Raw genomic sequence first — 13,136 nt, 5'->3', positions numbered from 1 at the left:
TGCAGTTTTTAGACAAGCTCAACTATAACTATAACTATACACATTGCTCAACTGAATAGAAGATTAAACCCCAAAACGTATGCTAAAAACTGCATTAATCGATATATATCGAAATTTAAATATTGGCCATGCTCTCATAGCTTCAATTGAAGCAGCTCCATTTAAGTACATACAACTCTAATATAGGTCATTAGTCATTCCTAATTACAGGGTATCTAGCGCAAGCTGCTGCACAAATAATGCAGCATTGCCAGCTGGCAAATTGCTCGTTTTGCCATTTTGCAGAGCACAAAATTGAAGTTGCAAGTCGAGGCGAGGCGAGTCGAGTCGAGTTCATTTCTGCTTAATATTTGCCGCATTTTTAATAGCATTCGCTGATCTATGGGCAGCCTGGCAAAACTTGGCTACTTCATTTTTGTCTCTGCTGCGCCTGCTGCTGCTGCTGCTGATGTTCCGGCTCCTGCTGCTGCTCCCACTCCTGCTGCTCGTCCACTTCAGGCTGGCTGCAACATAATTATGCTGAAATTTGTTGTGGCGCGCATTTTCTTTTATACAGCCCCTTCTGCTTTTTAGACTGGGTTGGGACTTTCATTTTGCTTACTTTCTCCTCTGTTTTTTTGTCCGCGCCCATTTGCCTGTTTTCTTAACGGCGCCCTGGACCGAGTTGGCTCTTAGCTTGGGGCACAGCCCAGACCAGAGTCCAGAGCTAGGCACAAGTCGCTGGCTGAGCGCTCCGCTCTCACTACTTTTTCTAGGATTATTATTATGCGCTGCCCATCTCACTCTCTCACTCCCTCTCTCTCTCTCACTTCCTCTGTCTCTCTGGCGCTGGTCCATTACAGTGTGCCCGGCGGACAGTGTCTGTTTTATGCATGAACGCTGGCGTCTTAATGTTTAATACTTTTGCTTTGTCTTCGTTTAACTTAATTAGTTTTAATTCGCTTTCGCATGCCAAAGTCGAGGCCCACCAAAGCAGCTCTAACAATCGTCGCTACGCATAATAAAACTAAATCCGAATAAAATGATTATATATACCAATATATATATGTATGTATGTAGCTGTGACGAACACCGATATTGTGCGTCCCTTTGGCGAGCCGCTGATGCTAACCAGAACCATACTCAAGAGCCCTGAGCCCAGTCCAGTCGATGATGAGGCCAAGACCCAACGACGCGTGCGTTTGGATTCAAATTCAAATAGAAATTAATTCAAGCAGCAGCAACAACAAGAACAACAAGAACAACAACAACTAGCTGACATCTGAATATATTTTGTTTTCTTTCTCTCTCACTCTCACTCTCTCTCTCTCTCTCTCTCTATCTCTTTTAATTTAATTATATCTTAAGTCTTGCCTTAATACTCAACCTTGATCTACTTTTATTTCCTTCTTTTGTGTATCCGTAGCCGTAGTCTGAAAGCCTTAGCCGTAATTCTAAATGTAAATGTAATTGAAGCACAGTAATTATTATAAAATACTCAAACTAACTAACTACACACACTTAAGCTAAGCATAGTGATTTCTCTCTGTAGTCTAGTGCGATTCGCATGAGTTGTGTGCGTTAGCTTTTTAAATGTATTTTAAAGTATTTTATTTAGTATTTTATCAATGCACCGCCACACACTGTATGCTTAAATCTGATTGTTGTAAATATGAAAAACTAAAGAATGAATAAAAACTGATGACGAAAATATGCATAAAAGAAAAACTGAAAAACGTTTATGAAGAGTCATGAAGAGTGCAAATTAAACGAATGTCCACAGAGATTTACACTAAACTACACGTACATTGTTTACTGAGGCAGCTGGCACGGGGCGCCTAAAAAAAGTCACACACACACACACACACACACACACACACGGACACGAACACAGCTGTTATACACACCTGAAACACTTGCTGTCTATCTCGCTCTCTACTCTCTGTCTCTTACTCTCTCTCTCTATCTCTATCTCTGTCTATTGAATGTTGCTCTGTTGCAAAAGTATATATATATATCTATCTATCTCTAGTCTATGTCCGTTTTACGTTTTAATTTATTTTTTATAGCAACAAATCAAATTGATGGCATAAAAACTATTTTAATTTCTCTTTTCGGTTTTCAACTTCTTTTCTTTAGTACTTAACTATTATTATTATTATTTTGATTTCCTAGAGCTGTAGACTGCAAAATATAGCATACGAAAATTCTGAAAAATACCTCAATTAAATTGCAAATTTTTTTATACATTTTATCGCTTTTTCGTATGAAAACCAATAAAACAAAACCAAAAAAAAAAAAATAAACTCATGTGTTGTCTCCAAAAAATGAAACACTTGATCCAAAAATCAAAACAAACACCAACACACGAACAACAACAACAACAACAATTGCCGACAACAGCACCGCACTCTCCGCGCCGCCAAAAGCTGAATTTGCGCATGAAATCGTTGAGCTTGGACTCACCCGAATCGTCGGAGCTGCACGGTCAGTTTAGGCGACGCCAACAGCATTTGCCCGCCGCGGCAGCTGCGTCCACATCCAGCGGCTACTATCATGGCGGCTCGGGAGGCCATCTGGAGCACAGTACTCCGCCGTCGAACAACAGCCGGCTGCACTGTAAGTAGCTAACCAACCATCCCGCTCCCGCTTCCGCTCACCGTCTCAACCACCACCACGAACGGCGTTTGCACCCTAATCTCCAATTCTCCAATTCTCAAAAAAAAAAACAATTATTACTATCAATGATCAATGCTCTTCAGCAAAGCCAACTGCGCTCTAAGACTCTACTCTAACTCTGATCCTCAACTCGAAAGACTTTTCTATATATACACACACACAAGTCAGAGATCTTCTACAATCAAAGCAAAATACTACACTCAGCTGGATAAGATCTATGTATATGCAGAAGTTTGCTCAAAATACAACAATTGCTGCTGCTTCTTCCACTTTGTTTCGTTTTTGTTTTCGTTCACCAAACACAGCTCAAGTTTAATGTAGTTCTCTTGGCTTAATGTAGCTTGAATTTAAATTAAATATATAACTAATTTGCTTTACTTTCTCGTAGCCTTAGCTAAACAGTTGTAGAATTCGCTGAGCAGTTCCATTCACCAAAAAAATAAAATAAAATAAATCAAAATCAAAATACAGTCATACAATTATCATCGCTCTCGAGTAGTTATTGAATATTTTCAACTTAAGGCTTAATTTGGCTCGAAGCACTCGGCCTCTACACACACCCACACCGACACCCACTTTTCCTGCTCTATGTATCTATATATATATACATTTTTGGTTTCGTTTCTTTTTTAACTGTAGCTATCTTACTGTATCTTGTTTCTTTTCTATCATGCGTGCATTCAATTTACTGCCAAACCGCATTGAGAGTCGCACACACACACACGCGCTCGCTCTCTATGCGTGTGCGTGCGTGTGTGCTCTGCATGTACTCGCCTGCCATTGCTGTTGGCCATTAACACTGCAATTTCTTGTTCTCTTGCTACCATCTAAATTACAGCGCCATCGAGCCCCTCGCATCCGGGCCGCAAGCTGCTGTATGCCACGCGCGGCATGCGCGGCGGCAGCGTCGATTTACCCGACGATATGGAGAAGTCACAGTCCTCGGCCAGCACATCGCCTTGCCTATCACCCGTAAGACATGCCCAGGTATTCCCCCTCACATTTTCGGTTTGCCTCCCAATCAATTTATATTGCTTTTGCGTTTCTCTCTTGCTCTATCTCGCACTGTCTCTCTCTCTCTGTCTCTCTCTCCTTCTCGTGCTCTGCCTATGTTTGCCATTTGTATCAGTTTTGCACTTTATATCGATATATGTGGCATGTTGTTTATTAGCAGCGCCTTCTAATATCTTTCCAATTTCAAGAAATCGCATCGCCTCTTGCCCACCAATTTGTACGTTATACTCTACAACTTTAAGGCGCGGCATGCCGATGAGCTGGACCTCAAAGCGGGCTATAAGGTGAGTTAAATGATCAGGTAATAAGTGATGGTTAAAGGGGATAAAGGCGGAAAATGTGGAAATTGTTGGCAATATCTCTATTGAAATTTACATCAGATTAGGTAAATATTTCTTTATAATTTGACTTTATTTTGTATCAGAAAGAGCCAAGGTGTATGTTATCTATATATATGTATGTGTGGAATATATAGTATCGTTTCTAATATCAAATCTTTAGATAATCATATATAATTTTATCATATCCTCATACATCAGACTTTCATTTATTCTTAGATCTGTGCTTTTAGACACAGAGAAATCTGTTATATATATAAATAGACTCCAGTAAATATAGTTCGTTTCCTGCTCTCACTGTGTAATCTGTGTCACAATACCTCGAATTCGTTTTGAGCAAAAGATTCTCATTTATTTCAAAGTATAAACATAATCAAAAATGCAGAATCAATTTACTTTTTCTTGCTATAACAAACTTTACCCTTAACTATGGCCCTGAGACGCTTAGGAAAAGTCTGAATGCGACTTGCCAGCATTGCGGCTCACTTACGGATAATAGTTTACTTCAGCGCATTGGAAAGTGCGCTGCAAAGTGGCCCAGAGAGAATAATCTAGTCGATTCGTAGCTGCTGAATTCGAGGGCCATTGTATTGTATTTCTCTCACATATACACATACATATACATATATATATATATAGGTATATAACAATTATATCCAATATGTCAATTTGGACTTTGGCAAACTTTCCCAGCTCCAAGTTTTGTTCACCTTGCTGGCTTAACTTGATCTATTACGTTGTTTATGTCTAATCAACAAGGGCAAGAAGTAATCACAGATAGACTAAACTGTTTGTGTTTATAATATAATCAACTAGCTATTTATAGTTGCTTATATAGGCAGTAAAGCTAGCTTTATATAATAGATTATTAGTTGACGATGTCTATGATTACAGCTCTAACAAGGAAAGGAAAGCCAAGGCCAATCATAGCTATTGAACCAAGCTAGGTATTTCAGAGATTTTCAAAGCACAGGACAGAGAATTCTTCAAGCACAGGGCGTTGCTTTCACAGGGTGTCTCACATAAAAAACTAATATATTAGTCAAAAAATATATGTTTCTTATGATCGTCTTGACAATCAGCTCAGCTATAGCTCACTCATCTGAGTACATCATAAAGAGATCTATTTCACTCAGAGCTCTATCTATCAACCACTACAACTGCACTCCAGCTCTCTCTCTACTTCGCCCAATCACAATGCAGAATCTTCACTCGGCATGCTCTACAGTGCCTGTCAGCAGTATGTTAATAAGCCAGAGTCTCAACTCGACGCTCTCACATATGTTAAGCATACTCTGTAGGCACTGCAATCACTCGCTCGCTGAGTGCTGGTATTCAGTGCGCGTATACTTCTCGCATGCACTGTTTAAATGACTAAAAGAGCTTTGTTAAATCCGCTAAACTGTGAATTTATCTCGCAAACAAACACCAACACAAACGCAAACACGTACAGCAAGGACAATGGCTGTGCAGGAAATTGCTTGGGCAAAGCAAACGCACATAAATAAACCTCTGCATGGAGACATATGTATTTGTATATAGATTTCTATATATACGAGTGCACAACAATATATTCAATATGCGCAACAACAAATCCAAGAGTAAAACAACAGAAAGCAAAGAAACAGCTGAAGAGCAAGAGAAGCTGCTTCATTTATAATGTACACAGCGCATTTTTTATTATGTACACAGTGGGAAATAATAGAAAAAGTGCAAACAAAAACGAGAAGTTCGAGCGTTGCAATCGGGTGGGAATGACTGCATAATATGATGGAAAAATATATAAAATATTATACATGTATATCATTATAAAAATATATAAAATTTATACATCGATCTTTATAGCCCATGGGCATAGATATATTCGCCGAATCCAAATTTCAATATAGGAACAGGACTTCTGAGATAAAAAAAATATATATATTAAAAATATATAAATATTTTTTGATAGTTCTAAAACTTTATCAGATGAGCTTACATATGTATATCTGTATGTATATACAAAATTCCAGAGTTCTCCAGATGCTCTAGTCGGGCATTGCCTACAACCAATATGCTCATTTAATTTTCGTGAATGTGTACAAAAAATAGCAATATTAGTAGTTAAAGGGCGGGGCGTGTGGAGGTGGGGCGGGCTGTGTGTGTAGCCTGTGCACACATCCACTGATTGGCATTGCGATTGCGCATACGCCCCCATGGCCGCTGGCAAATTGTGCAAGATATTTACATATGCATTAGCCAAGTCGAGCAGCAGCTTTTGTTTTTTTTTTGTTTTTAGGTTTATATTCCACTTTTTTTCTGCGTTTGCCATTGTGTCCTGGCAAGGACAAGTGACTGCCACTGCCACAGCGACTGTAGTTAATGGCTGTTGCTTAACGCAAAACTCTTTGTACGCAGGTGACGGTCATCGATACCGCCGATCCGGATTGGTGGAAGGGCAAAGTGCTGGGACGCGTCGGCTTCTTTCCGTCAAAGTACTGCGTCCGTCTCAATGCCAACGAGAAGCCATTACAGGTGACACACAATCTGCAGGTATCGGATGGCGAGCGCGGCGAGAATATGACCCTGTTAAGAGACCAAATTGTTATACAGGTAAGTTTGGCTATAATTGGAACTGGAGAGAGCTGCCTAAAGCGGGAGTTGTGAAGCACTAAAAACTCTTCTCTATCTCCATCTCTCTCTCTCTTTATCACTCTCTCATTCTATAGACTGGCGATGAGGTGAACGGCATGGTCATGGTGCGCTCGGCGGACAATCGTCAGGGCTATTGCCCCATCAAGTACCTGCAGGAGGTGTGACAGCCAGAAGAGGAAGAGCCGCCTGCAAAATCATCAATGCAAACGTCGCGCGCCGCTGCCGCTACCGCTGCCGCAGCCGGCGCCGGCGACAAGACCAAGCGTAGAATTAGAATCGTAGTTACCGATAATAACAATTTAGCTAGTAGCAGTAGCTCTATACCCATCACCCATGTACAATCACAATCACAAACGCAATCACAAACGCAGACGCAGGCGCAGACATCGCCCAGCCGAGAGACGAAGCGCCTGAACATCGAGTACAGCGATGCGGATGGCGGACTCATCTGGGACAAGGACAAGGATGTGCTGATACTGTCGGGCCGCAACAAGAACGACAAGAACTGGGAGAACTGGGAGCGCATACGCGAACAGAAGCTGGAGAAGATGAAGAACATCTGCTTCGAGAGCTATCGCCAGTCGAAGCGGGACAAGCTGCTGCTGGCCAAGCCGAAGCCCAAGCAGCTGGACCCCACCTGGTACACGGACAACATCTACTCGAATCGCTCGGACGATCTGGACGAGGACTATGTGCCCGACTGCCTCAAGTACGGCAGCTACAGCAATCGCATTCTGCGCGACATACGCGAACAGGACGAGAAGTATGCGGAGGATGCGCTGCCGATGCGCGAGCGCCGCGGCGAGGGCGAGGGCTCGCCGGGCTACGGACTGCAGCGCTCGAAGAGCTGCAAGGAATTCCAATATCCAAAGTCGCAGAGCTGCTGCTTCGAGGGCAACGTGTTCGAGGCGGGCGGCACTGGCGGCACGGGCAGCTCGGGGGCGACGGCCACCACATCCATACTGAAGAATCGCGCTGGAGTGCCCAAATCGTACTCGTTTAGCGCCTCCACAAAGACCATGCCCTTCGACATCATCGACTACGAGCTGCCGCCCGCCTCGAACACGCGCCGGGAGAAGCGCGAGGCGTACAGACGGAGCATGAATATGCTGTATAGCAACAGCCTGGACGAGCGGACGCTGGCGCACAGCTGCTGTGCGCGGGAGCAGTGCACCAGTGCCAAGTGCTTGCTGGACGATATCTATGCTGGCTCCAGGCGGCGGCTGGATGCCTACGGCGCTGGCAGCAACAGGAATCTGAATTTGAATCTCAATTTGAATCGCAGCCTGCGCTCGCCCGACGATTGGTTGTTTGACGAGCGCGTCGAGGCAGCAGCAGATCATCATCATCATCATCAGCAGCACCAGCGGCTGGGCCGGGGCCAGCGCCTGCCAATGGGTGCTCAGGCAACGCCAGCCGGCACGACCGTGATCTGCTGCTGTGCGACAGAGGACTATTGCTGCCATCGCCAGGCACAGCAGCGGGCGGCAAGGCGGCCCCACTGTCCGGGCCATCATCCGGCCGCCGAAGAGGAGGAGCATATGCATTGCCGCTACGACACCGACCTGGAGCAGTTCATACGCGCCGAGCGCGAGCGCCTGCTGCTGCAGGACAAGTTCCTCGACGAGGACGAACGCTACTTGGCCCAGAGTCACATGGCCAGTCCGGGCAGACGCTACGCGCACTATACGCGGCCCACGCGCAGCAAATCCCTGCTGGAGGTGCAGCCGCCCAGCTTGTTCGACGAGGACAGCTGCTCGGATACGACTGAGATCGATCTGGAGGACTTCAACATCGACCTGGAGAAGTACTGGGAGCAGCTGGACAAGCCGCCCAGCCCCATCAACATGGACATGCGACGCAACATGCACAGCAATCTGAAGGTGAAGAACGTGAACGTGCGCTGCTACAACAACGGGCAGCCCATCGATATGCACGACCGGGAGCACGAGCGGCTGATGATCAAGAAGTCGCTGCTGGAGGGCATGCCGTCGCCGCCGCAGCTCGACTCGAGCGGCTCCTCGAACAATGCGACGGGCTTTAGTTTTTTTGAGAATCCCGCTGGTTCGCTGCACCACCCTCACCACCACCAACAACAGCACCACCCTCTCCAGCAGCGACACCATGGTATTGCAGCGCCAGCAGCACCAGCCTACGGTGGCTACGGCCACAAGGTGTACCCGACTGCCGATACCCTGCCCACGTATCAGTACAACAACTTCTACCCGGAGCACACGACCCTGGGCAGCGTGCTCACCCAGCAGCCGACGGCGGGCGTCCACCATGCCTCGGCCGGCGGCCACTCGGCGCTGAGTCTGATCAACAACATCTTCTCCATCTACAAGCCGAACAAGTACTCGCCCGAGAACTGCCAGCTGAACTACGAGAGCAAGCCGGAGCCGTGCAAGAAGATGAACGTGCCGAGCACTCGACGGCCCCTGGGCGCCGCCTCCAGCAATATGCAGCATGGCCACGAGTATCTTCACTCGTCGATGAAGCGCCCGCTGCTGGTCAGCGCCGATCAGCCGCACTTCAAGATCATTCCCGAGAAGACGGGCCTGAAGATCTCGCCGCTGCTGGCCTATGATGAATACGGCGGCGGCGGCGGCGGGATCGCCGGAGATAAATCACATCAGAGGCTGACCAGCACGGCGCGACCTCTGATGCTTCCGCACTGATGGTGCTGGACCTTTCCGTGGTATGGTAATGGTAATTATTGTTAGTTATGCTCACAGCGACTGCCGAGAATCTCCAGAAAAGAAAACAGAAACTGAGAACTAAACACAACTAAAGGAAAAACCAAAAAAAAAATGGAACTAACCAAAAGACTCGCTCGACAAGCAGCAAAAATACAAAACCAAAAAAAAAAAATTAAAAAAATAAACAAACTGAAAACAAACAAAAATCCAAACGCACAAATTGGCCCCCAGTTGAGTCCAGAGTACGTTTTTTTTTTTCTCTTGCGACTTGGGCTCGGGCTCTCAACTATTGTTGTAGTGGAACCTCGTCTTCGCCCCGCCTTCCCCATTTTACAGCCAGGTCGTTAATGTTGAGAACTTTGTGGGATAGAGCATTGAAGCATCATCACGTCGTTTGTCTGACACTCAATTTTCACAAGCGATAAAAACTACCAACAGCCAACAGCAACAACAACAACAAGAAACACCATCACCAACAACAACAACAACAACTGCGCCATACCATTGGAAATAAAACTGAAGTAGGAGAGCATCAGGAAGTGAAGCGTCTTCGAAATGTAGCGAAAATTGTAAGCATAGAAATAACGAGTAGGAAGTAAGATGTAAAGAGTTTAAAGTAACTAGTCACAAGTAACAAGCACTGAATAGTAACGAGTTAGATGTAACGAGTGGAAAACAGTTTGAGGAATCTGCTAACGAGCTCTGACTAAGAAGTAACGAACCACAAGATTTAGGTAAAAAGCAAAGATAACGTGAGTTTTCTAACGAGTAGCTAGTCAAGAGCAATAAATATGAAGTTACAACTAACGATTTAGTGTGTAAAACTTCCAGCTAGTAGGCGTTACTTACTTCACGAGGCAGCTAACGAGTTAACAAGTTAAGAGCAACAACTAACGATTGTGAAGTGACTAGTAGCGAGTAACAACTAACGACTAATAAGCAACAAGTAACTAACGAGTAACATTTAAGAAGTAACTAGCGAGAAGTAACGAGTAACGAGTAACGAGTAGTTTTTTTTAAGTTTCGTTAATGAAACCGGATTAAGAAAGAGCTGCCACAGCAGCTTAGCTTTGACTTTGACAAACGCAGAAACACATATGAATACACATATTCACACACTCACACTCACACACATACTCAAACTCACACAAACAAATGTGCTTTTAAATCGCTTGAGAAATCGCCGCATCTAGTTAATATATGTAGAATAAGCATGCATGCTATGTGTATGCTAACACTAATTTTTCGAGCAACTTTTAAGCAATCAGCAGCGTATACTATATATACATATATATATATATAGAAAGAAAGAGTACTTCTAGGCTAGGCTTAAGTCATTCATATCCGTGTTTCACATTGTATTTAGTGTTGAAAGCGACAGCATCTTGTATACCCTGTAATACAACCTTGTAGCAGTTAAGCAGATTTTATTACTACAAACTATTTGAAGATAAAGAAAACGGAAAACAAAAACCAAAAAATCATTTGAGACAAAATGTTTTTATTGCCACAAAATTTTTCTATTTTTTATACCAAACAACTTTAAATGCAGAAACTAAACATAAAGAACAACAAATATGAAGTAAAACCTACTTAGAAGCGGAAGGAATGAGAGGGAGAATAAGAAGAAAAAGTTATTTGATTAGTGGAATATATTGTAAGGCTTGACTCTATAAGTTGCGGCTTCTAGGCACTGACAGAACTTTAGTCTTATACAAGATACAAACACACACACATATGCATACATGCAGACGGATGTGTATGTGTGCGTGCGCTTTTTATAACAACCACTAGAGATCGTCTAATGTATATAAGATGTTTACTAAACTTAGTATTTATAAATAATATACATAGTATGTATGTATGATTGTACTTTTATGATGTATGCGTATCCACTGGCCTTATTTATATTGACAAAGTAACAAAGCAAACCGAAACACAAGCTGAATTCCCAAACACACATAGACAGAGAGACACCACACATACACACACACACAAACTTATGCACTTAATATATGAATTTATTTGCGTAAAACTTTTGAGCGCACCTGAGAATTAATTATATTGATTCCAAATATATATTTCTAAGGCTTTGATTTCTATTTTTTTGTTAATTATTTTGGCGTCCAATTTTACACTGAACATAAATAAGTATTAAATAAAAATATATATATATATATTTATGCGCTAGTGAAGGAGTTAAGCATAGCGAGTAAAATTGTACACGAGCCTCAACTAAGCGAGCTGCGTATTTTGTAGTCCATAAGAAAAGCTAAACAAAAACTAAAAGAAAAAACAAACAAAACAAAAACTGTTTTTAGCACTCAACAAAATATGTGCATTAAACTTTTGAATTTAAACTTTTTGGATTTTTCAAGATTTTTCCAACTAAGACAAGAGCAGGAACTAGAGAGAAACATTTTCTTAGGCATCGTTTTTTCTAACCACATTGTTGTTGACGTACTTACACATACATATATTATTCTAAGTGTACCCCTATGGCCTACTTTAGTCGTTAAGGAGAAAACAAACAAACAAAATACTAAAACAATTTGCTGCACCAACACACATTGAGCACCCATTTATCTATAGCAGATACTTAGGTATATATAAATATATATGTATATGTATATGTTTAGTCAGATATGATCAGTTTCTAGGCTTTAAGACAAATGTAAAATGAACGAAGTCGATGAACATGAAAAACGCCCAAATCTTATGAGTATGTAATTTAAACACAAAATAGAAAATGCAAAACAAATGTAAACAAATATGTAAAAGCAAAGGAAGTAAAAAACGAGTTACGTGAAATGCTGAAATTGGCAATTAAGTAAAAGTAGAACTTAATTATAACTAAAACGAACATTTAACTATAATAATTCTAGCAGCCCAGCTGATAAACAATTTGAAGCTTCATTTTGTTTATTTAGTGTAAAAATATTGTTAGAGAAAGGTCAGAAGATCATTATGAATCGAGAATCGATGTATGTTAATGCTAATCCGTAAACAGTTTAGAGTATTTGCTAAAGGAACGTGCGCACGTACCCCTCGCAACACCCCCACAAAAATAAACCGCAAGGAGCATAGAACTATTTGTAGGAAATATACAAACTAAAAAGGAAAATATGATACATATACATGCATGTGTATGTATGCATTGTGTGTAAGGCAATCCGGCAAAGATATCAGTACAACTAACATATATATATCAACTGGAGCAACAGAAAAACAAAAAGCGAAAAACGAAAACTAAACAAAACTATTTAACAATTAAAATAAAAACATCTAGACAATTAGTAAATAAACTTAAATTCAAACATATAAACCATATTGAATTCAAGCAACAACAAAACGAAACGCAACTTAAATCATTTTTAGCACTACGTGTAATTGATATGTAAACATTTTCCTCGCTATCCTTTGCCTAACTCCCCAATCTAGCTCCTGTGGCTAGTGCAAACACAAAAAGTCTCACATCCTTTTAATTTACCCGAATAAATGAAAAGATAAATAAAAACAATGATGTTAAAATTCGATGTAAAAATATAAAACGAGTTTTACTTACTTTGGTACAGGGCTTGCAAATAAAATGCATTGCATACTTTCAGGCTGCAAATTAAATCGGCAAATCGACTCATATCGAAAAATTATTGCATACTCTTGAGCGTCGCAGGATAATCGACATAATTATTTGCGTAGCATACTTTCGCGGGCCGCTGTCCAAAAACAACATTCTGTTGCATACCCGCGAGGGCTCTCTGTAAAAATTAAAAGTGCTCGGTTGCTTGCCAAT

The 13,136-nt window shown here is 42.1% G+C and overlaps 1 protein-coding gene across 1 annotated transcript in view; it reads left to right on the top strand.

Annotated features, from left to right (window-relative positions):
• Stacl (SH3 and cysteine-rich domain-containing protein) overlaps nt 1-12,625 on the top strand; it is a 100,232-nt gene extending 87,607 nt beyond the window's left edge. Inside the window, 5 exon segments of the mRNA XM_089262041.1 lie at nt 2,383-2,598; nt 3,497-3,630; nt 3,861-3,956; nt 6,408-6,602; nt 6,719-12,625. Of these exon segments, the coding sequence (XP_089118167.1) occupies nt 2,383-2,598; nt 3,497-3,630; nt 3,861-3,956; nt 6,408-6,602; nt 6,719-9,367 (3,290 nt within the window). The 3' untranslated portion in view covers nt 9,368-12,625.
• The last annotated feature ends 511 nt before the right edge of the window (nt 12,626-13,136 follow it).

This window comes from Drosophila navojoa, chromosome 5 (assembly GCF_054131105.1).
Source record: "Drosophila navojoa isolate 15081-1374.11 chromosome 5, UAZ_NAV_1.0, whole genome shotgun sequence".
Taxonomy (NCBI): domain Eukaryota; kingdom Metazoa; phylum Arthropoda; class Insecta; order Diptera; family Drosophilidae; genus Drosophila; species Drosophila navojoa.
This window is presented reverse-complemented; position numbering and strand designations above follow the sequence as displayed.